Source organism: Oryzias melastigma, linkage group LG22, assembly GCF_002922805.2.
Source record: "Oryzias melastigma strain HK-1 linkage group LG22, ASM292280v2, whole genome shotgun sequence".
Lineage (NCBI taxonomy): Eukaryota > Metazoa > Chordata > Actinopteri > Beloniformes > Adrianichthyidae > Oryzias > Oryzias melastigma.
The window spans coordinates 557606-579464 of NC_050533.1; the positions used below are offsets into that span (position 1 = coordinate 557606).

The following is a 21859-nucleotide window of genomic DNA, read 5'->3' on the forward strand; positions in this document are numbered from 1 at the left end:
CAGATAAGAAACATTCAAAAACATAAAAAAGTAACTGTCTATTTTTAAATTCAATTGATCCTAAAGTATTAATCAATATTGTAGAGTTGGATCAACAAACATCTACAGATTGCGAAAACTTGAACGTGATACTAGAATATAATAAAATACAATAAAATACATTATTCATCCATTTATTTATAGAAGTACAGCATTTATATTTATTGTTTGCAACAGGAATGTTTGTGTATTTATTTATGCTTACATGTTTATTTAAAATGTAAGATGGGATTAATATTTTTATGACGATCATTTTCTTCATTTGATGTACTTTGATTTACTTCAGTTGATGTAGCGATGACGCAGGTAATATAACGTTTGATGATATCATTTCATTTTGTACGTATTTATTATATGCAAGTGATGCTGTAATAGTGGAGTCTGAGAGTTCAGTTTTGAATAATTCGGGTTTTATTTATTTAATATGAAAATCAACCTTCAATAACACGTGTTCATCGTCCTCTCCCCCCCTCTTTCCCTTGTGGTAAAGAAACGAAACACAGGATAAAATAACTGAGGTCAAACTGAGTAAAACACACAGATAAAACCCACACTTGGACCACAATCCACCCAGACAGGCAAAGGGAATCATATCCCATAATTCCTTGCTCTGACAGCACCCCCAATCGATGCAGTTTTATCATTAAATTGAATAAAAAAATAGAAGTAGAAGTTTTAGATTAAAAAAAATATATATAAATAGAAAAGAGAAACGATTTTGATGTAAAAATTAAGTGTTGTGAATATTGATTAGATGATGCTTTCCATAAATTGGTTTAATGTCAGACTAGATAAACCAAATATTGTTGAAGTATTTTAAAGTATTCGATGGATTTATTTAGTTCCACCACTTAAAGCACAAGATGACCAAAGCAGTTTAGTGATAAGGCCATGTTATCTTTTTTCCTGTTTCTTATAAATCTTTAAAGAACAAAAGTGTGAATACAGTAAATACGGAAAAGTTCAACTGAAACGAAACAGAAGAACTGTCTGCATATCATCTAAAAAGTCTTTAAAGATCCATTCCAATGAAAATCAGGTTTTTGGTGTTTTTAATATTCTTGTTGCTCTGCAAGTTTGTTCTTGTTTTATAAACAGTGTATTTGTGGATTCACAAAAGCAGCTTTATTCCTCTAATTTCTCTGTTTTTAATTCAATAATTGGTCCAATGTTTTCTTTTTACATTTCACCAAATTTCCCTGAAATACTGGAAATATGAAAGAATGAAGGTGTAAAATAAAGCAAGCATCCATTTTCCTCAGTGTCCTTTCGGGTCTGTGGCTTCAGATATTTTATTTTTTTTATTTTTTCAACATGACGTTTCCAATGAAGCTGATGGTCAATGACTAAAAGAAACTTTGTTTCATAAACGAGTTCAATTTCTATCCCACGAAAATAGAGTTTTATCTCGTTCTTTGTTTTATTTGCACCAAAAACAATAAATTTAGTTTATTTTCTTAAAAAACTGTTTTGATCTCAAACTATTTTAAATTTAACTAACTTCCTTTCTATTACTAAAATAGTTTTTAAATGTCTTGACATGAAAAATATGATTGATGGTAAAAAAAAATACTTTACCATCAATTTCAACATATTAAAGCTTATTTTTTAAATAGTTTTGCAACCATTTTTAACCACCCCGCTCAAACTGTTAGGCTCACATTTCTGTGCAAATCGTGAATGACTAATTATATCACATCTCCAGAAACAGAAATGCAGCAGTAATCGACACATTTGGATGAAAAGAGTCGTTAACATCAATAAAAGACATTTCAAAGGTTTTGTTGTAACAAGAATATTAGTTTGAATGAAAGGAGGTAGACTGCCCTCCTGTGGTAGCTTTGAAGTACTGCATCATGTCGTTCCTCTGGAATAGAGAATTTAGATTTCTGGTGAATTAAAACTGATTTTACTTGTAAAGGATTCTTTCTAAAATTGGAAATGTGAGGATGACTCTGGAGAAGAGCAGAGATTAGTTAGATCTGGAGAAAGTTCGGCCTCAGAGAGGAGCTGTGGTTTGGAAGAGAGAGTCTGGAGTGACAGAGAAGAACGTTAGAGGAGGACCCATTGACTGTAAAAATAATTATTATTAATTATTAATAAATATTCTGGTATACAGTCTATGGGAGGACCTTTTGGATTTTACTGCTATAATGACATCAAACAGTTAAAATGTAGACAATAATATTTTTAAAAGTGGTAAGAATAAAATAACATTAAAAAAACCCTCTAAAAACTCCATAAATTGAATAAGTTTATTGTCTAAAAGCCAAATTCAGAAAAAGGAAATTGGAGACCCACATGTTCCAATCAGAAACGAGGTCGTCAGAAGTGGCCAATAAGAAGCCCGCATCGTGCAGCAGCGACCAATGAGGTTCTAGCGGTAGAATCCCTTCCCGGAAGTGAGCGGGTTTGTAGTCTTCGGCTCCACACTGACCTCCGCTCCCAACATGGCTGGTGTCCGAGCCCTTGGTGTTCTCTCCCGGCTGTCAGCGAGGAGATATGCTCTTATTTCAGGTAAAACGATCGTTTGAGGAGCTATTCCGGCGGAGGGGAGCAGACCGGAGGTTCGTTTGGGAGACGAGGACGTCTGCTTAGCTTCCGGTGCTCATAATTAGCTCGTTAGCTTCACAGAACTCCGCACAGCTGCGGATTTAAACCGAACGTGTTGAAGTCGTTCACAGAGAAAATCTCATGAAAAACCTTCCGAGGATTTCCCTCCAAATATGAACCGCTTCCGGTTTGTTTTCAGTGAGAATCCGCAGCGCAAACCTCCAAGTTGTGCTAATTAGCTTCCCGCTAAGGAATCAATGGAATATGCTCTGCGGTTGGACGGAACCGGGACGGTCCAGTTACGGTTCTGACTGCAGGCTGATCAGGTCCGGTCGAATTGATGACCGTGAAAGGCGTGTATTCGTGCAGGTGGTCGAGTCTGAGGGTCATTCCATCGCCATTGTGTCTGTGGGAGAATGTAGGTGAAGGGTCACTGTCGGGAGAGTGCCTAGCACGGCTGTCACACGAGGACACCTGAGTGGAGCCGAACAGGAAGTTGGAGTTTTGATGAGCTTTTAGATCTTTTGAAGGGAAAGAATCACATTTATGACAGATTCTGTGCGGGAGGTCTGGTTCCGGTCCGGGTTTGGTTCTGGTGTGACCCAGACCTGGTTTTCCTCTGATGTGGTTTGGCAGGTGTGACAGCTCACCTGAACCCTGTCGTGGGGTGTCTGTGTTCACATGTAGACTGACCTGATTCATTTTCCTGATTTGGTCAGAGGTCATGTGACGCAGCGCCCCCACACGGGGGTCTGTGGAACTGCACGGGTTTCCGGTCCACTAATGGATCCACAGGTATGGGGTCAATCAGGATCCGCTTAAAGCAGGTGTGTCAAAGTCAATCGCACATGGGCCAAGATCCAAACTCACCTCAGGTCGCAGCTCGAACACGATAAACAATCATCGAACAATCTAAAACGACATTAAAAAAGAAATGTTTGACATAGATACGGATTATAACATGCTAGAATATTATTTCTCAAAATATCGACCTAATCTTAGTAAAATGTCAATATTTTACTCTCCATAAAAATATATTTTATCAATATTATACAAGTTAGAAATAAATATAAAAAGAAAAACACTCATATTGTATATGTTACTAACGAAAGATAACATCAGGTGTTAATAACAATAACATGAATGGATCTGGCGGGCCGGTTGTAATTACCTGGTGGGCAGGATCCGGCCCCCGGGCCTTGACTTTGACACATGTGGCCTAAAGTGAACGAAAAAACAGATTGAAAACTTGAAGGAATTTTCTAACATTTGAAAAATTAATTTTGAAGACTTGGAAAAAATAGAGAAAAAAATGTAAATTTGAAACTTGACAAATAAAAAAAATAAAACTGTTACCACAAAAAAGTTAATTTGTACTTTCAACTTTCCTCTTTTTTCGTATTTCATTCTTTGCTATCAGTTCAGTTTTTGAGTTTTCGCTGCTGATCTGATCCTAATGTTACATTTACTTTTTTTTTTCAAATTTTCTATATTCAAGTTTTCAATATTATTTTTTTAAATGTTTAATAATTCAAGTTTTCAACATGTATTTTCGAGTTTAAAACTGTTTTCATTTTTTTTTTTTAATTTACTGTCTGTTTTTCCGTTCACTTTAAGTGGATCCTGATTCGACTCCGACCGCTCCAGATCAAGAACAGCCTGACATAAAAACCGCGCTGCAGGCTGTATTTTCCACGCTGTACTTTTCTAATTATCTTTTTTCTTTCAGGCGGCTCTTATCGCACCTTCTCCCTGGCTCCGGCCATGCTAGGTAACTGCCCTCCCGGTGCGTTCAGGTGCCGTCGTTCTTCTGCGTTTGACCTTCCCCGTCTGCCTCCTTCACAGCTCGAACTCACGTGAACTACGAGGTCAAGGATGGCGTGGCCGTGGTACGAATCAACGATCCCAACTCAAAGGTGAGAACTCAAACTTGACTCCAATGTTTGAAACCGGCGCCGGGACTCAAACCGCCGCGTGTCTCCAGGTCAACACGCTGTCGACACAAATGCAAAAGGACCTGACGGAGGTCATGGATGAAGTGTGGGCCAACGACGCCGTCAGCAGCGCCGTTCTGATCTCCTCCAAGCCGGGATGCTTCATCGCTGGGGCTGATATCAAGTACGTCCTGCAGTCTGATGGGCTCGTGTATGATCAAACCTTCTCATGAGGGAAACGTTGTTTTCTGTTAGAAGTTTCAGCAGCTTCAGTGTTTCTGAGTAAACAGGGTTTGTTTGGCTGTAAATCCAGAGACGGCTCTGTCGTTGTGTCTCAGTATGATCCAGAGCTGTAAAAACGCAGAGGAGGTCAGCAGACTGTCTCAGGAAGGACAGAAGATGTTTGAGAAGATCGAGAAATCCCCCAAACCGGTGGTGGCGGCCATCAACGGCTCGTGTTTGGGAGGAGGCCTGGAGGTACGTGCTGCCTGTTGTCTGGTTGGAGGTGAACTCGCGCTCGTCTTAACCCCGCCTTTTGTTTGTTGTTGTTTTAGTTTGCCATCGCCTGTCAGTATAGAATCGCAACAAAAACCAAGAAGACGGTTCTGGGTACTCCTGAAGTCATGCTGGGCCTCTTACCTGGAGCCGGGGGCACGCAGAGACTCCCCAAGATGGTTGGTGCTCGCATCAGGAACCCTCTGGAGTAGGGCTGGGCGATAAAACGATGTTTGAGATATAACCTTATTTTGATAGGAAATGAGTATTTCCATAGACTTTTATTTTGAAGGGTCTGACATTAACAAACAAGTATTGAAATCTAAACAACCTTCTGATGGTTACACATTTCTCTTATTTTTCTAAATTTGAAAAATATAGTTGATTAATGTTGTGATATATATCGTCATCATATGATATAAAAAAAACTATATTGTGATATAAAAAATGGATATCGTCCAACCGTCGTCTGGAGGATTTAATCAACACAAATGTGGAGGAATGACTGAATCTAGATCAGGAGTGTCAAACTGAATCATACAAGGGGCCAAAATCCAAAACACACCTGAGGCCGGAGGGCAAACAGGACACCAGCTCAGTGGTAGAGTGTCCGCCCTGTGATTCGAAGGTCGTGGGTTCAAATCCCGGCCGAGTCAGACCAAAGACTAAAGATGGGACCCAGTGAGGGTCTCCCTGCTGGACACTCAGCACTAAGGGTTGGACTGGGGGTTAAACCATCAAATACCTCCCGAGCACGGCTGTGTCTGCAGCTCACCACTCCCCCAGGGGAGGGGTCAAATGCAGAGAACAAATTTCACACACCGTAACTTTTTATCATAATTATGAACTAGACATATAGCATTACCTACAATAATGTTAGTGTGAATGATGTAAGCTGAATTTGGCTGCTAAAATTGATAGCTGAAGATGCTAATGCTAATAGCCAGCTAAAATAGTTGCTAAAAGCCAAATTAGCCTTGGAAACCTAGGTTAGCCAAAACAGCTAGCATGTAGCTGAAAAACTAGCTAAACTCCAAAACAGCCTAAAAATCTTAGAAAATGCAAAAATATTCCAAAAAGCTTCCAGAATAAACATTTTTAAAACTTTTAGACTGTAACTTTTTAACATGATTCTAAATAATAAAAAGTCAGGAATATTATTCCAGAATAAATCAACTTAAACCTTAAATAACTTTCAATATTTTACTCTCCATAGAAATGTATTTTGTCAAAATTATACAAGTTAGAAATGAGCTCAAGATAACATCGGGTCATTAATAACAATAAAATAAAATGATCTGGAGGGTCGGATAGAATTACCTGGAGGGCCGGATTCGGCCCTCGGGCCGTGACTTTGACGTGATCTTGACGTTTCTGTTAACGGAACATTTTCGACCTCCTGTTAACTGATCAGTCCTGCACGTCTCCTGTTCAATGACACAGAAATCTGAGATTTACCCCAAAAGACACAAATGGAATCAATCCACTCGTAAAATCGGTTTCTTCAGGTTTTGGTTTTCGGCTCTGTGTCTGAATCTGCTCCAAACTGCAGGTGGGTCTCCCCAGCGCCTTCGACATGATGCTGACCGGGAGAAACATCCGGGCAGATAAAGCCAAGAAGATGGGGCTGGTCCACCAGCTTGTAGACCCTCTGGGTAAGAAGACGGTTTCAGTGAGCTGCTGTCAAACGTTACGGTCTGTCTGAGGAGGTTTATTCTCTGGGTGGTCCAACAGGACCAGGACTGAAGAGTCCAGAGGAGAGAACCATCGAGTACCTGGAGGAAGTGGCTGTGGAGTGTGCCAAAGGGATCGTTAACAAGAAGATCTCTCTCCGCAAAGACAAGGGCCTCATGCAGAGTGAGTTCTGAGGGTCCAGATGGGTTCTGAGGGTCCAGCTGGGTTCCGAGGGTCCGGCTGGGTTCTGAGGGTCCGACTGGGTTCCGAGGTTCCGACTGGGTTCCGAGGGTCCGGGTGGGTTCCGAGGGTCCGGCTGGGTTCCGAGGGTCCGACTGGGTTCCGAGGGTCCGGCTGGATTCCGAGGGTCCGGCTGGGTTCCGAGGGTCCGACTGGGTTCCGAGGGTCCGACTGGATTCCGAGGGTCCGACTGGATTCCGAGGGTCCGGGTGGGTTCCGAGGGTCCGACTGGATTCCGAGGGTCCGACTGGATTCCGAGGGTCCGACTGGGTTCCGAGGGTCCGGCTGGGTTCCGAGGGTCCGGGTGGGTTCTGAGGGTCCAGATGGGTTCTGAGGGTCCGACTGGGTTCCGAGGGTCCGCTCAGACTCGTCTTCTGTCAGTCAGATCCAAACCCGCTTGTCTTCACAGAAATCCAGGACTACGTGATGGGCTTCGAGTTTGTGAGGAACCAAATTTACAAAACCGTCCACAGCAAAGTGATGAAGCAGAGCAAAGGTCTGTATCCGGCACCGCTGAAGATCATCGAGGTGAGTGGAACCGCCTCCAGAACCAAGACTCCACCCACAGAACATTTAGATTTCGCTGATTTTTGCTGTTAGCATTAGCATACATGCCACAGGAAGTATAACTCAGAAACTGGGGGCCAGCAGGCTCCGCCTACTTTTAACTGAGGTTTCTGATTAGTCAGTTTACAATGTGAACTACAGAAATAAACTGATGTCTGTGGGATTTTGGCTTCTTGGTGCCACTTCCTGTTTGAAATGCACGGGGAGGGCGGGATCACTCAGTCCAGTTCTCATGTACAGTCAATGGTGTGAACCCCCTGACGGAGACATGGGGCCCCCCAGGGGTGTCCGTTGCATTCAGATATTTTGTCTCCGTCCCAAAAAGAGACAAACTTCTGTTGAAGATCCGTAAAAGTTGTTTTAAAACGAGCCTTTATTCTGAAAGGCAGCAAAGGAGAAATGTCGGTTCCGATCCGGTCAGGACGGACGCCGCTGTGTTGGAGGTTGAATGCTAATGCTAGCTTGTCTTTGTCTCAGTGTGTGAAGGTGGGGGTGGAGCAAGGGCCGGTGGCCGGGTACCTGGCCGAGTCTCAGGTAAGTCCGTTCCTTCAGCCGCGGTTTGGTTCAAACATGGACGTCGTACATTCTGTTGTTTTTCTGTCTCTCAGAATTTTGGCCAGTTAGCCAAAACCTCCGAGTCTGCGGCGCTGATCGGTCTGTACCACGGTCAGGTGGCGTGCAAGAAGAACCGCTTTGGGACCCCTGAGAGAGAAGTGAAGTGAGTGCGTGCGCCCCCCACCTGTAGACCTGTAGACTCTGATGCTGACCACAGGTGTGCTTCAGGACGCTGGCCATCCTGGGCGCCGGTCTGATGGGAGCCGGGATCGCTCAGGTGACCGTAGACAAAGGCGTGCACACCATCCTCAAAGACACCACCGTGGCCGGACTGGCCAGAGGGGAGCAGCAGGTGTACAAAGGGTGAGCGGACTCCACCGCCAGCAAACCGCCGTCTGCGGCGCTCTGACCGCCTTTCATCCCATCAAGGCTCAACGACAAGACCAAGAAGAGGAGCATCACCTCGTTTGAGCGGGACGCCACGCTGTCCAACCTGACGGGGCAGCTGGACTACCGAGGCTTCGAGAAGGCCGACATGGTCATCGAGGCCGTCTTTGAGGACATCAGCATCAAGCACGCCGTCCTGAAGGAGGTGGAGGCTGTAAGTGGCGGTGCAGCGGGTCTGGGGCCGGCAGCTCCAGACCGTTTCTAACTATCGCCTCCCTGCAGGTCGTCCCCCCTCACTGCATTTTTGCCAGCAACACGTCCGCCCTCCCCATCAAGGAGATCGCAGCTGCCAGCAAAAGACCGGACAAGGTAGACCTCATGTGTGAAAGTCACGGCCCGGGGGCCGGATCCGGCCCTCCGGGTGACTCTATCCGGCCCTCCAGATCATTTTATTGTTATTAATGACCCGATGTTATCTTGAGCTCATTTCTAACTTGTATAATTTTGACAAAATACATTTCTATGGAGAGTAAAATATTGAAAGTTATTTAAGGTTTAAGTTGATTTATTCTGGAATAATATTCCTGTCTTTTTATTATTCAGAATTCAGCTACATGCTAGCTGTTTTGGCTAACATAAGTGTTTTTTTTTTTTTTTTAGGCAAATTTGTCATTTAGCTAATATTTTAGCTGCTTATCATCTTCCATCATTCACACTAGCATTATCACAGGTGATGCTATATATCTAATTCATAATTATGATAAAAAGTTACAGTTTTAAAAATTAGCATTCTGCTATCTTTTTCAACTATTTTTTACAGTTACTAAGATTTTTAGGCTGTTTTGAACTTTAGCCATTTTTCTCAGCTACATGCTAGCTGTTTTGGCTAACTTGAGTTTTATTTTTATTTTCTGTGTTTAGACTAATTTGTCATTTAGCTAATATTTTAGCTGCTTATCAGCTTCAGAGTTTTCAGCTATTAGCACTATCATCTTCAGCCTCCAAATTCAGCTTCCAACATTCACACTAGCATTATTTCAGGTAATGTTATATATCTAGTTCATCATTATGATAAAAGTTTTAAGTTTTAAAAGGTAGTTTTATTGTTGATCCCGTTCGGCCCGTGACCTCAGGTGTGTTCTGGTCCCTCGTGCGATCGACTCCGCTCACGTAGAAGAACGGAGTCCGGCTGTCATGACGGCACAGAGCTGACGGTTTCTCTGCCTCCAGGTGGTGGGAATGCATTACTTCTCCCCAGTGGACAAGATGCAGCTCCTGGAGATCATCACCACGGACAAGACGTCCAAGGACACGACGGCCTCCGCCGTGGCGGTCGGCCTGAAGCAGGGGAAGGTCATCATCGTGGTCGGGGTGAGCCGTCGCACAGCGAGCAGCGTCAGAGAAGTTTCTGGCAGAAGTTCTCACCGTTTGAACGATTGCAGGACGGACCTGGATTTTACACCACCAGGTGTTTGGCCCCCATGCTGGCTGAGGCGGTGCGGGTGCTGCAGGTAGGTCAAACCGGGTCACCGCGCTAGACGAGCCGTTCAAGCTGAACCGTGAAGCCTTCGTCCGAGCGGCCCTCACTGAGGGGGATGCGGTACCTGCTGCACCTGTACAGGTGGCTGAGGCCTGAGGTCACTCCTCACAGCTGACGCAGGAAGCATCAAGCTGGGACCATTTCAAAATAAAAGCTGACTGAAATCCTTTCAGCTCCATGAAGAGAGTCGATGCTTCATTAAGCATCAGGGTTTTATCAGAAACGTTACAGAGGAATCTGCTCATTCACTAACACTCGTAAATATTAGATTTCACTGCAGAATACGGAGAGTTTCTCCACCGAGATTTTATTCTGAATTCACAGCCAGCTGCTGGAATCTTTTTCCTTTTCGAGTGAGTTTTTTGATTAAAACTCTGCAGATCTTCAGTAGATCTGCTCTGCTTAGCAGCTGCATGAGGTCTTATCAGGACGGACAACAAAGCGGGTCAAAAACCCGCCTCTCTCTGTGCTTCCAGGAAGGGGTTGACCCTAAGAAACTGGACCTGCTGACCACGAGCTTCGGGTTTCCCGTGGGAGCCGCCACGCTAGCCGACGAGGTCGGCATCGACGTCGCCGCCCACGTGGCCGAAGACCTCGGGAAAGCCTTCGGGTCCCGCTTCGGGGGCGGGAACGTGGAGGTTTTGAAGACCATGGTGGACCTGGGGTTCAAAGGTAGCAGCAGTCCTGAAGGTCTCTGAGCTGCTGGAGAACCATCAAACTGAGCCGTCTTGTCTTTCTCCTGAAGGGCGTAAATCAGGGAAAGGATGCTACATCTACCAGCCCGGAACCAAAGTCAAAGAAGTCAACCCAGATATCGGAGACATCCTGCAGAGGTTCAGGATGACCCCCAAACCCGATGTGTGAGTTCTGTCAGACCTTCAGACTCATCAGGACCACAGAGACGCTCCTGAAGCCTGATTGGTCTTTCAACACATTCTCACTACCAACCGACGTGCTGGCTGTTCGCATTAAACCGGGGCTCCCTAACCTCCTGGTTCCCAACTGGAACTGGTCCAGTACCGGTAAACTAACCCAATTCTGTTGCTGGGCCGGTTCTGGGTTAGGGTACCGGTACCAGGTGCAAACTAAGCCCAGACATGAACTGATACTGCTTCATGTCTGTGCTAGGTTCTCACCCGGTACTGGCTCAGGTACCTGGTACTGGTTTGAATCCAGTACTGTGCCTGGTACCGGTACTGGATGTGTCCTGAGGACCAGTCTGCATCCAGTACTATTTGGTACCACATTCTGACAGACACTTGGTCTTATGAACAGCCAGCACATCTAAAAACGACAAGTTGAGGACTTCCAAAACGCTAATAAGTGACGATTTGGGGATAAGAATGAACTAGATGTTTTCATTTTGGGACCCAAACTCACGAAGACTCACCAGCAGAGGGCGCTGCTGCTGATGGTCACAGTAAACCATCAGTTCTCCAGATCCGCCTCACTTCCTGTTTGATCCCTGAACCCGGTTCCAGAGGAACACCGCGTCTGACTTGTCCTCAAACATTGAAGTTCTGGATGTTTCTCCTGCAGATCCTCAGACTCCGATGTGCAGTACAGGCTGGTTTCTCGCTTTGTCAACGAGGCGGTTTTGTGTTTGCAAGAAGGCATCCTGAACAGCCCCCTGGAGGGGGACATCGGGGCCGTGTTCGGGCTGGGGTTCCCCCCCTGTCATGGAGGTCAGTGTGTCAGAAAAGTCAATGTCAACACGGCGATGTCACCACTGGAACTATTAGAAACCTCCGTGAACTTCACATCCACAGTAGTCCTGCTGGAGATGAAGTCGTTTTTGGAAACAAAATCCAAACATTTAATTTAGTTTTTACAGGTGACAAACATTCTGGTCCACGGGTCACTTGGTACCAGACGGTTAGTTTATATTCTGCTCCTGAAGGAAGTCTTATTTTGGAAAACTGCCACATTCTGTCACAACATCCGTCTTGGTCACATGACTTAAAGTGGATACATGCATTGCTAAGCTAGTAGCCACAAGCTACAAAAAACAAACAATAAAAGGTGTTTATGAAGCTTATTCAGGGAGAAAAGATCTAATGAGGAAACCGACGAAGAGACTTCAGAGAACAATAAATAAAAACCAGAGTCTGAAGCTAGCGTCCGGTTGTTAGCCTCCACTTTGACATTAAAGGGAAAATCTTTAAAATGGCATTCTATGGGGAAAAATCCTGTAATGTTTCCTTTATGGAATTTTTCAAATCAGAAATGACTTCTACAAATCAACAACTTTGTTTCATTCAGTCTTTATAATCTGTTAAAAAAATACAAGTCACTGATATTTTAAACTAAATTTCTTAAAGTAGCATTTTATTTTGAAAATATTTTCTCAGAAACCGGAAGCTTGGAAATGCCATCCAGCCTCATTCATAAAAAAATGTCTAATTTAAACGAGTCTGTGGCATGAAAAACGTTGGTGCCTACTGCTGTTGATCACAGAAGAAACAGGAATATATTTATCCTAAACACTTTAAGAGACGGGAATTCTGGGATTTATATGATTGAAAGAATGTGGAGACACTGAAATGAACCAAACAAACGAGAAGGTAAACCTCAGGAACAACCATTCCAATTGACTTTAGGGATCCACTTTTGGGATCCATTCTGATCCACTTAAGGGATCTATTCTGATATAATTCAGGGATCTCTCTGATCCACTTTGGGGATCTATTTTTGATCCACTTCAGCAATCTCTCAGATCCACTTTGGGATCCATTCTGATCCACTTAAGGGATCTCTCTGATCCACTTTGGGGATCTATTTTTGATCCACTTCAGCAATCTGTCAGATCCACTTTATGGATCTATTTTTGATCCACTTCAGCAATCTCTCAGATCCACTTTGGGGATCCATTCTGATCCACTTAAGGGATCTATTCTAATTTAATTCGGGGATCTGCACCAATCCACTTTTGGAAAACCCTTTGGATCAATTTCAGGGATCTCTCTGATCTACTTTGGGGATCTGTGTCACAGCAGCAGCTTATTTGCAGACAAAAATATTGTCTAATTTAAACCGGTCCAAGGCCTGAAAAAGGTTTGGGATCACTGCTGTTGATCACAGAAGGAACAGGAAGAGATTTATCCTACATGCTAGAGTGAGGAATTCTGGGATTTTGTGTGAATGAATGAATGTGGAGACGTTCCAATGTTTGAGGAGCGTCTGGCAGGAACCAAACGTATGAGGTGGTGAACCTCAGGAACACATGTAGGTAACAGAAACATTCCAGCGTCAGACGTTTGCAGATTAAAACAAAACGACTGTTGTTGGGATTCAAACTGAACTCTGGTGATCCAGAAACGCTGAATCAGCTTTCTGCAGCTGCCGGATCACCGTGTTTTCTGTTCTTCCAGGTCCCTTCCGCTTCGTGGACACCTTTGGCGCAGACAAACTGGTGCAGAAGATGAGGCAGTACGAAGCCGTGTACGGGAACCAGTTCACGCCGTGCCAGCTCCTGCTGGACCACGCTAAAGACGCCAGCAGGAGGTTCCACCAGTGACCCGCTTACCACACGTGCCAGTAGCTTTGAAGACTCCACGCTTTCGGTGCCTGACGTTCAGATGGGGTGTGGCCTACACTTTGAGCCTTCATTGGGTTCTCGACCTCCCGCAGAGCTTCCATGTTTGTCTACAGCCGAAAACAACAACGACCACCTGGATCTAATGGTCCAGAAGGTTCTGGAGGACCCAGTTCCATTTGTCCTCCAAACGATGAACACCTGGAACCGCTGAATGTTCTAGCAGCTCAGTTTGACCTCCGTACCGATGACTGGCCTCAGAGTGTATCCTGACACTGAAACTGGATTGTTGTTTTTTAACACTGACTTGATTAGAGATTTAAGGTTCTTGAGTCTAATTATTTACAACTTATATCTTCAAAGTTGATCTAAACCATCAACTGTTGTCGCTGGCGGGTTTCAATGTTAAATCCAGACGTTTGATTAGACAAAGTCTTTTTGTTTTTTGTACATTTAAGGCTTTGCTGCTCAGAGTGGAGAATGTAAATGTGAAGCTGCAATAAAAACAAATCTACTAAAGTGGAGATTTTCTTTTTTAAATAAATGTTTTTCCACCAGATTCAAAAAGAACAAAACGTTCAACAGGAAGTTCCTGCATTAGAAACCACTAGAGCAGAAACAGCTTTAAGGGTGAAAACGAGTCCTGATGACCCGACGGTTCTGGATCTGAGGAACCGGTCGGGATCCATTCCACCCCAGAAGGTGAGCTGAGCTCATGAGGTTTGCTGTAGCGGTCCACAGCTTCCTTCAACTCACCACAGAATAAGATTTAAAACCAAAAACATTCACATCATTTGTTCTGAAGAATTGACATGTTGATGCAGAATCACTGAATAACTGGATCCCAGAAAACGACTCGATCTCTGAGGATGTCAGTAACATGCAGGTCGCCATGGCAACAGAGGAGCTCCACAGACTCGGGCTGAACCAGACGGCTGCAGCGTCACAGAAGTTCCAGTGATGGGATGAAGTAGATGTCTATATTAACTGTGATCTTTGACTTCTGCAGCTCATTCCCGTCTGCAGTCTGTCCAACTTTATCCAGATTTCATCATTGTTCCTCTACAGTAAAGTCATATTTACTCATCACTGCACCTCACTTTACATTCTCTTCTTCGATCACTCGAAACATTTCACTTTGAACTCTTATTACAAAAGAAATCAATTATCTAAGTGGATCTGGATCTGTTTGGATCCACTTCAAAGATATGGACTGATTCACTTGGGGAATTTTGTTTGGATTTACTTCAGGAAACTGGACCAGATCCACTTCAATAATCTGGACCGGAGATCTGGTCAAATCCATTTTAAAGATGGGTCCATTTGGATCCACTTCAGAGATCTGTTTTTGGATCCACTGGGGATCTATTCTGTTCCATTTTGGGAAAGTGGATCCAGACCAATGCACTTCAGGCAACCATTCCAATTCATTTCAGGTATCTCTCAGATCTACTTTGGGATCCATTCGGATCAACTCCAGGGGTCTCAGATTCACTTTGGGGATCCAGACCAATCCAATTCAGGGAACTATTCAGATCAACTTCAAGGATCTCATCGATCCACTTTGGGGATCTATTTGGATCTGCTTCAGATATGCGTTTTTGGAACAACAGGGGATCACTTTAAATCAACTTCTGGGATCTCTCGGATCTACTTTGGGGATCGGCAGCGGAGCCTCCACCAGTGTGTGAATGGGTCTGTGACTGAAGCGCTTTGGGCCCTCGATGGAGGGTGGAGCGCTGTACAAGTATTCGCCATTTACCATTTACCCGTGGCTCTCTGCCAGGCAGCAGAAGGCTTTTTGGGGGAACTTTTTTCTGTACGTCTGAAAGTGACGGGGGTCTAGGAGGGACAGAAAACTCAGGTTTCCATGGTCCTCAAATCGGTTGCGTTTCTGGGAAAGGATGTTGTCCAGAACACTGACGTGCAGTTGTTGGTAATGCACGCACCACAAATGTTTAAATATTTATATATATATATTCCATCGCTGACATTACACTACCTGCCACCGGATTTAATCCATCGAGATGATCCTATGTGACACAGGAAGTCTTATTTTGAAAGGAAGTCTTGTGAACCCCTTTTAAAAGTTATAAACTGTCATATTGGGGGGGGGGGGGTCTATTTTCTCTTAAAGTTTGTTTGATTTATGCACAAAAGTTTCTATTTCTCAATAAAATAACAATAACACAAATACAAAGTCTTATTTTTCTAGACTAGAGGATGTGTGGTCACTACATAACACAAACACAAAAACACCTCGTGTCCAGTGTTGCCAGATTGGGCAGTTTTCCGCCCAATCTGGCAACACCACCGGTGCTGTGTACGTGGGTTGAGCGTCCTAAAGGAGACCGCCTCCTGTTACCGATAGACCGTAAATTAAAACACCGGGATTACTCTGCATGCGGCCCAGCTCCCGCGCAGGCACCGGAGCCGACCTCGCGAGACTCCGAAGTCACGTGGGTTCTCGCGATAACCGGCCAAATAGGAAGTAGTAGTAAACAAACCCCCAGTTTTCGATTAGATTTACAACATTTCTTGTTCTGCGTGACTCGTGTTCGGACAATGGGTAAGCACGGAACTTTAATTAATACTTTTGTCTAATTGAGGCTGAAATGTCCACGTTTGTCTGTGTTACTAGCACATTTTACGCATCACACAGATGAACGGAGCTTACAAAGCAGAAACTTATTTTTTATTAACACATTCAGCGCTACACTGAAAATTACAAAGAGCGTTGTATTAACTAACCAATACACAGTAATAAAGTCTGAGCAGATAATAAGAGAATAAAAAACATATAACATATAAATAACACCATCGAAAGGTATTAAAACAACACAAAATTATAAATAATGAAAAAGGAAAAAGGCACTAGATTGAATAAACTGATACATTATCAAAACGTTTCAAAGCATTTTTATTTTCTAGGCTTTGAAGGGATTGACGTAAAAGATTAAAACAGTTTCAGAAAAAAAAAAGTTTGGACTTATTTTTAAAAAACGACATTTGTGAATGAAAAATTTCCCAGAAATAATACAATTGTTAAACAAAAACTGTATTATTTTGTCTTAATAATACAAACAAAACTGAATATTAATGAAGGATTTTTTTGTTAAAATTCAATCGTATAAATCGTTCTAAAATATATTAACAGTTACAATCAGAGAAGACGTGTCTTTGAGTTTGAATTTTATTTGAGCATAAGAGGCATGCATTTTCTTGTATATTAAATCTTAACTTAAAAAAACCTTTACATGGATATATGTTATTGTTTTAAAATGGATTTATTACATTTTGGGAGTTAAGAAAATGAAAAAAAAAACATGTTCTGATAAGGAACACGTCTGTCGTAGATCGAGTCAGGGAGAGAATTTTCCTTCTTAGTGGAAGCGAAAATAAATGGTTTGACAGGGCTGTTCTCAAAATGTAATAACTACACTTGGGGTCTGTAATATAAATGTTAATAATACATAGTGTTGGAAGTTGAGGTAAGATTGTTGAATGATTTAAACTTGCTCTGATCAAATGGATAGAAACGTGCTTGTTTTTAGCATCTTGTTTTGTTAGCTCTCGTATGTTGTGTTGATGTAATCTCCTGTGGTCAGTCCGCATTAGCAGACGGAGGGCGGCCGCCCTCGCTCTCCTGCTGCTGCGGCTGAGGAGAGAAAGGAGAAGACGCTTCTGGATTCACCCCAGCAACCAGAGCCGAAGAGAACGAGGGCAACTCCAGAACCTCATCGCTGAGCTGAGGCGGGACAGCCAGCGTCACCATGGTTACTTTCGGATGAGCGTGGAGAAGTTTGATGAGATCCTCTCCATCATCGGCCCTGACCTGAGGAGGCAAACTACCAACTTCAGGAATCCGGTATCACCCGAGGAGCGCCTGGCGATGGCCTTACGGTAAGTGACCACAAAGAACACAAACGTCACTCACAGGTTTTATTTAAAAAAACAACAACAAAAAAACTATGTACAAAAATTGCAATAAAACTACAATGCAGAGAAGTACTGGCCCACTCAGTGGCCAGCATTGTGGGGGTTGAACAAAGGAAGTGGGTGGGGTTAGAAGGTCATGGGGTCTGCGGTGTTGTGTGGGGGTCAGACGTGACCTGGCGAGTCCTCTCCTCAGCTTCAACACGTTGTAGGACCCTCAAAAATTCAATTTTGACACGGTCCAGCCCGTCCTGGGTCAGGCCCACCATCCTGGGCACTAGGCTTAGAGCAAAGTGATAGGCCTCGTCCTCTTGACCCCTCGGGACCGCTGGTGTGGGTGGAGGCTCCTGTAAAATGCTAATGAGTCTTTCCTCTAAAGATGCTGTGGCGGTTCTCCTCCTTCCAGTGTGCTGACGTGGGCTGGGCCTTTCTCTTGGGCTGCGGGACCGGCCCTGTCTGACGGCGGCGGCCGGTGCAGTGGATCGGGCAGGGGTAGTGGGCCTGGGTGCAGACGGGGCAGAATGTGCAGACGGGGCAGAATGTGCAGACGGGGCAGACTGCGCAGACGGTACAGATGGGGCAGCCAGTGCAGACTTTGCAGACGGTGCAGACTGTGCAAACGGTGCAGACTGTGCAGTCGGTGCAAACGGTGCAGACTGTGCAGTCGGTGCAGGGGAGGGAGTGTCCCGCTGAGCCTCTTCTGTGTTTTCTGCAGCCTCTCTGTCCTGGAATCCTGCAAGGCGTATGATGCCTCTTGAGCTAAAGATGCACATTTTCAATGTCAGACGGATCACCAAGTGAAAATGTTGCTGTCAGAAATGTTAAAGTCTAAACTTCATAGACCAGGGGTCGGCAACCTTCAACAGTAAAAGAGCCGTTTGGGTTTGTTTTCTACTGATCAAACCTAGAAGGAGCCGCATAGATTTACTTTAGCCTTTAAAAAACTTGGATTTGCATTTATGAACTGAATTCTGTTTATTTTTTGGCACAAACAAAAAAAAAATATAAAAAGAAACTAGCATCTCTCAAAATGTGATTTTTTTTTTTTTTTTAAACGTTTTTACCTTTTACTTTTAGTAGATGACAAATTAGCCAAAAAGGTAGTTGGTTGCTTAATTGCTAGCTGAACTCCAAAACAGCCTGAAATTCCGCCGTAAACTAAATCAGTCAAAACCGTTAGCCTGTTGCTAAAATAGAAGCTAAGCTCTAAATTAGCCCAAAAACCCCAGTAGATAACAAATTAGCCGAAAACATTAGCATGTTGATCAAATTTTAGCTAAACTCCAAATTAGCATAAAGTTTCTCAGTAGTTAGACCAACACCATAGCATGTTGCTAAAACAGAAGCTAAACTCTCAATTGGCCTAAATATTCCAGTAGACAAAAAATTAGCCAAAAATGACTATCCTTTTTCTTCAGCCCCACGTGGCTCTGGAGCCGCAGGTTGCTGACCCCTGTCATACACGAACCTCCTGCGATGGACGTGCGGGCTCAGGAAGGACATCATGTCTGCGTATTTCCAGTCCCTCTGGGCCCCCCCCGCGGAGCCGCTCTGTTTTCTCCTGTTTTTGACAAACTGGTCCCGCAGTAGTCTCCATCGTTTCTGGCAGACATCCCCTGTAACGCATAGAACAGAGGTTACCGCCCGTCTCAGGTGTTTTTCTGTGTTGACAGATACCTGGCCTCTGGAGACTCCCTGATCAGCCTCGCTAACAACTTTCGCCTCGGCCACTCGACAGTCGTGAATTCTGTCCACATGGTCTTTGCAGCCATAGAGGACAGGATGATGGACCGGTTCCTCCCGGTGCCTACAGAGGAAACCTGGTCTGCTGTTGCAGACAGCTTCTGGAGCAAATGGGACTTTCCTAACTGCTTGGGGGCCCTGGGGGCAAAGCTGGTCCACGTAACTGCCCCAGCACACTCGGGATTGCGGCTCTGTGACTCCAGGAACTTTTCCCTCCGTCTCATGGCCTTAATAGACGCCGAGTGCAGGTTTGTGGTCATTCAGGTGGGAGACCATGGAGGCGATGGTGAAGATTTTGCTGCCTCTGATCTTGGAAGGGGGATGGAGAGTGAGACTCTGCATGTTCCCCCCAGTGCTCCTCTGCCCGGGGCTCCTCAGCTCGGCCCAGCACCGTTTGCTATGGTTGGAGATGCAACATTCCCTCTAAAGACGTACCTAATGACGCCCTACGCCGCTGAAGATCTGGACCACGGCGAGAAGCTCTTCAACTACAGACTGTCCCGGGCCCGCCTGACAGTGGAAAGAACTTTTGGGATTCTCTCAGCCAGATGGAGGGTTTTGTTACAGAGGATCAACCTGTCGCCCGAAAACGTGAACACACTAGTGATTGCGGCCTGCATTCTACACAACTTCCTGCACAATCCAGGTGACAACCGCACGTGGCTGGAGGATTCCGAGGAGCGAGGAGAGGCCATGGAAGACGCTCTGAACACTGGACCCCCCCAGGGAGGCGGGGCGGCTGCTGCAGCGCGAGCAGTGTACACCGCTTTTTTCAGCTCTCCTGCTGGTGGGGCTCCGTGGCAGGAGGAGATATGAGAACAGTCTGAAGGTGATCGAGACGTACCTGAAAGAGGATTCTGTGTTCTGGTCTTTGCTTTTTTAAAGAAATAAAGTCAACAGAGGAATATGTGTTGTTGATTTCTGTAAATCTTTGTTGGAACAGAAACTCCTCACAGAAAAACCTCTGGAGAAGCATCAGTCATCACCCCCCCCATGCTCACCTTTGTCTACTGCATGTTTAATGCATATAAATGTAGAGATGTCCCGACCAGGTTCTTTGGGACTCGGTCCGATTCAGAGTCATTTTGAGTATCTGTCGTGTCCTGATACTTTAGTTTAGCCTTATGCTAGCTGTTTTGGCTAATCTAGGCTTCATCTTCCTGTTTTTCATGCTTTTTTTTAACTCTACCAGTTTTTTAGGCTAATTTGTTATTAAGCTGATATTTCAGCTATGAGCTTCAGAGCTTTCAGGTATTAGCTTCAGCTTTTTTAGTTATCCATTTCAGCATCTTCACCAATTAGCGCTAGCATCTTCAGCAGTCACATTCAGCTTACAGCATTCACTCTAGCATAGTTTTGAAAATGTTTTAGTATCATTTTTCCATTAAGATTAAATGAATTATTTAAGATTTGGAAACGTGTGGCTTTCTGGAAAACTGTAAATGTTTACGTTTAGGCCGTGATAGTAACGCTTTTTCTGTTAGACTACAAACCAAAATTTAAAAAATGAACTTTTTCTGTTGAAATGCATCTGTAGATTGCTGTTTGGTTTAACCCTTCGCTCTCTTTGGGGTCCAGATGACCCCACTTTTAATGTAAACTAGCCAATTAGAGCAGAAGGGTTAAAACAAACTAATAAGAGACACTTGCTGTCAGTTTAAAGGGTTTTTTAAAAAGGTATAAAACATCGGACTAGCTTGAACTGTTTTTGTTAGCCTCCTGCTTGAGCTGCTGCTGCGCTTTACGAGAATGTCGTTATCCGTTCATGACATGCAATCCTCTAGTGGAGCATTTATCCGGAATAATAAGCTACAAATATAAAGCGGCGATCGTAATAAGAATAAATGAAATGTTCGACACTAATCGAGCCATCAACAACGTGATCGGATCGGGACGTCCTTATATAAATGTTCGTAGCTTGAACTGTAACTGAAAACCATTTAAATTTCGACAGTAGTTAATTTGGAGAAAATATAATCTGTACAACATTTGTGAAACTACATCATGACTTTAACTATCATACTAGACTACATTTAACAACTTTCATGTTAGTAAATGCACTATGAAAAGTTATACACTATAATTTAAATTTAAATTAGTAACTGTTCATACTGTTCTTAACCATCAAATCTGAGTGTGAACGTCCATATTCTTACACAAACTCACCATCGACTCCAACCGCCCGTGATATCTCGGCCCAGGCTCTGTCCTTCGTGTCGTTGTCCTTATAAAAAAGATGTAGAGTATCGTAAAGGATGGGGCGGTCCTGGACCTCCGTGATCAGCTTCCAGTCGTCCATGGTGTTAAATGACCGATACCACGCTCTACTGCAACCTTTGTGAGCCCCTGTCAGCGGAAACGACGGTAAAACAGCGGAAAATGGCTTTTATTTTGAAAAATCTACTGATGAACTTGCAGGATGTCCGGTTAACGTTGTTTCATTTGCCACAACTTCACTAAAAAGTGATCCAGCTCGCTCCAGCGTCCGGCCAAAATCTAAGGTCAACGAAACAAATTCGGAGAGACCGGACCGGACTGGACGGTGAGCGCCTCGCACACTTTGTAAGTTACGTAAAGACTCGGGCGGCTGTTCCGGAGCCGGGTCAGACCTTCTTTAAACCTAAATCATTTTCACTCAGTACAGTCAGCCTTCATGCTCCA

General features: G+C 44.1%; 3 protein-coding genes across 5 annotated transcripts in view; 2 read left to right on the plus strand and 1 right to left on the minus strand.

The window, feature by feature from the left end:
- Positions 1 to 2401: 2401 nt before the first annotated feature.
- On the plus strand, positions 2402 to 14041 carry hadhab (hydroxyacyl-CoA dehydrogenase trifunctional multienzyme complex subunit alpha b). The gene is made up of 20 exons (XM_024272246.2): positions 2402 to 2556; positions 4322 to 4363; positions 4438 to 4508; positions 4577 to 4710; positions 4865 to 5003; positions 5081 to 5200; positions 6574 to 6676; positions 6756 to 6878; positions 7345 to 7463; positions 7980 to 8036; positions 8111 to 8220; positions 8286 to 8420; positions 8487 to 8658; positions 8727 to 8813; positions 9675 to 9815; positions 9887 to 9955; positions 10461 to 10656; positions 10730 to 10844; positions 11524 to 11669; positions 13356 to 14041. The coding sequence occupies exons 1-20, from the start codon at positions 2490 to 2492 to the stop codon at positions 13499 to 13501; spliced, it is 2292 nt and encodes a 763-aa protein (XP_024128014.1). The 5' UTR covers positions 2402 to 2489; the 3' UTR covers positions 13502 to 14041.
- A 1856-nt stretch (positions 14042 to 15897) lies between these two features.
- LOC112154317 (protein ALP1-like) lies at positions 15898 to 20405 on the plus strand. 2 transcript variants are annotated; one of them, XM_024285289.2, is made up of 4 exons: positions 15898 to 16088; positions 17128 to 17422; positions 19129 to 19446; positions 19552 to 20405. In XM_024285289.2, exons 1-4 carry the CDS (start codon positions 16085 to 16087, stop codon positions 20012 to 20014), a joined length of 1080 nt encoding a protein of 359 aa, XP_024141057.1. In that variant the 5' UTR covers positions 15898 to 16084; the 3' UTR covers positions 20015 to 20405. The 2 variants fall into 2 exon arrangements, with proteins under 2 accessions (XP_024141057.1, XP_024140977.1); XM_024285209.2 differs by having other exon boundaries at positions 15901 to 16088; positions 19129 to 20401.
- LOC112154066 overlaps positions 17448 to 21859 on the minus strand; it is an 8710-nt gene continuing 4298 nt past the window's right edge. The window contains exons 4-6 of one of the 2 annotated variants that reach the window (XM_024284722.2): positions 21365 to 21544; positions 18924 to 19071; positions 17448 to 18214 (exon numbers count right to left, since the gene is read on the minus strand). In XM_024284722.2, the coding sequence (XP_024140490.1) occupies positions 17593 to 18214; positions 18924 to 19071; positions 21365 to 21544 (950 nt within the window). In that variant the 3' untranslated portion in view covers positions 17448 to 17592. The remainder of the gene's footprint in view (positions 18215 to 18923; positions 19072 to 21364; positions 21545 to 21859) is intronic. The other variant, XM_024284888.2, reaches the window with a different exon arrangement.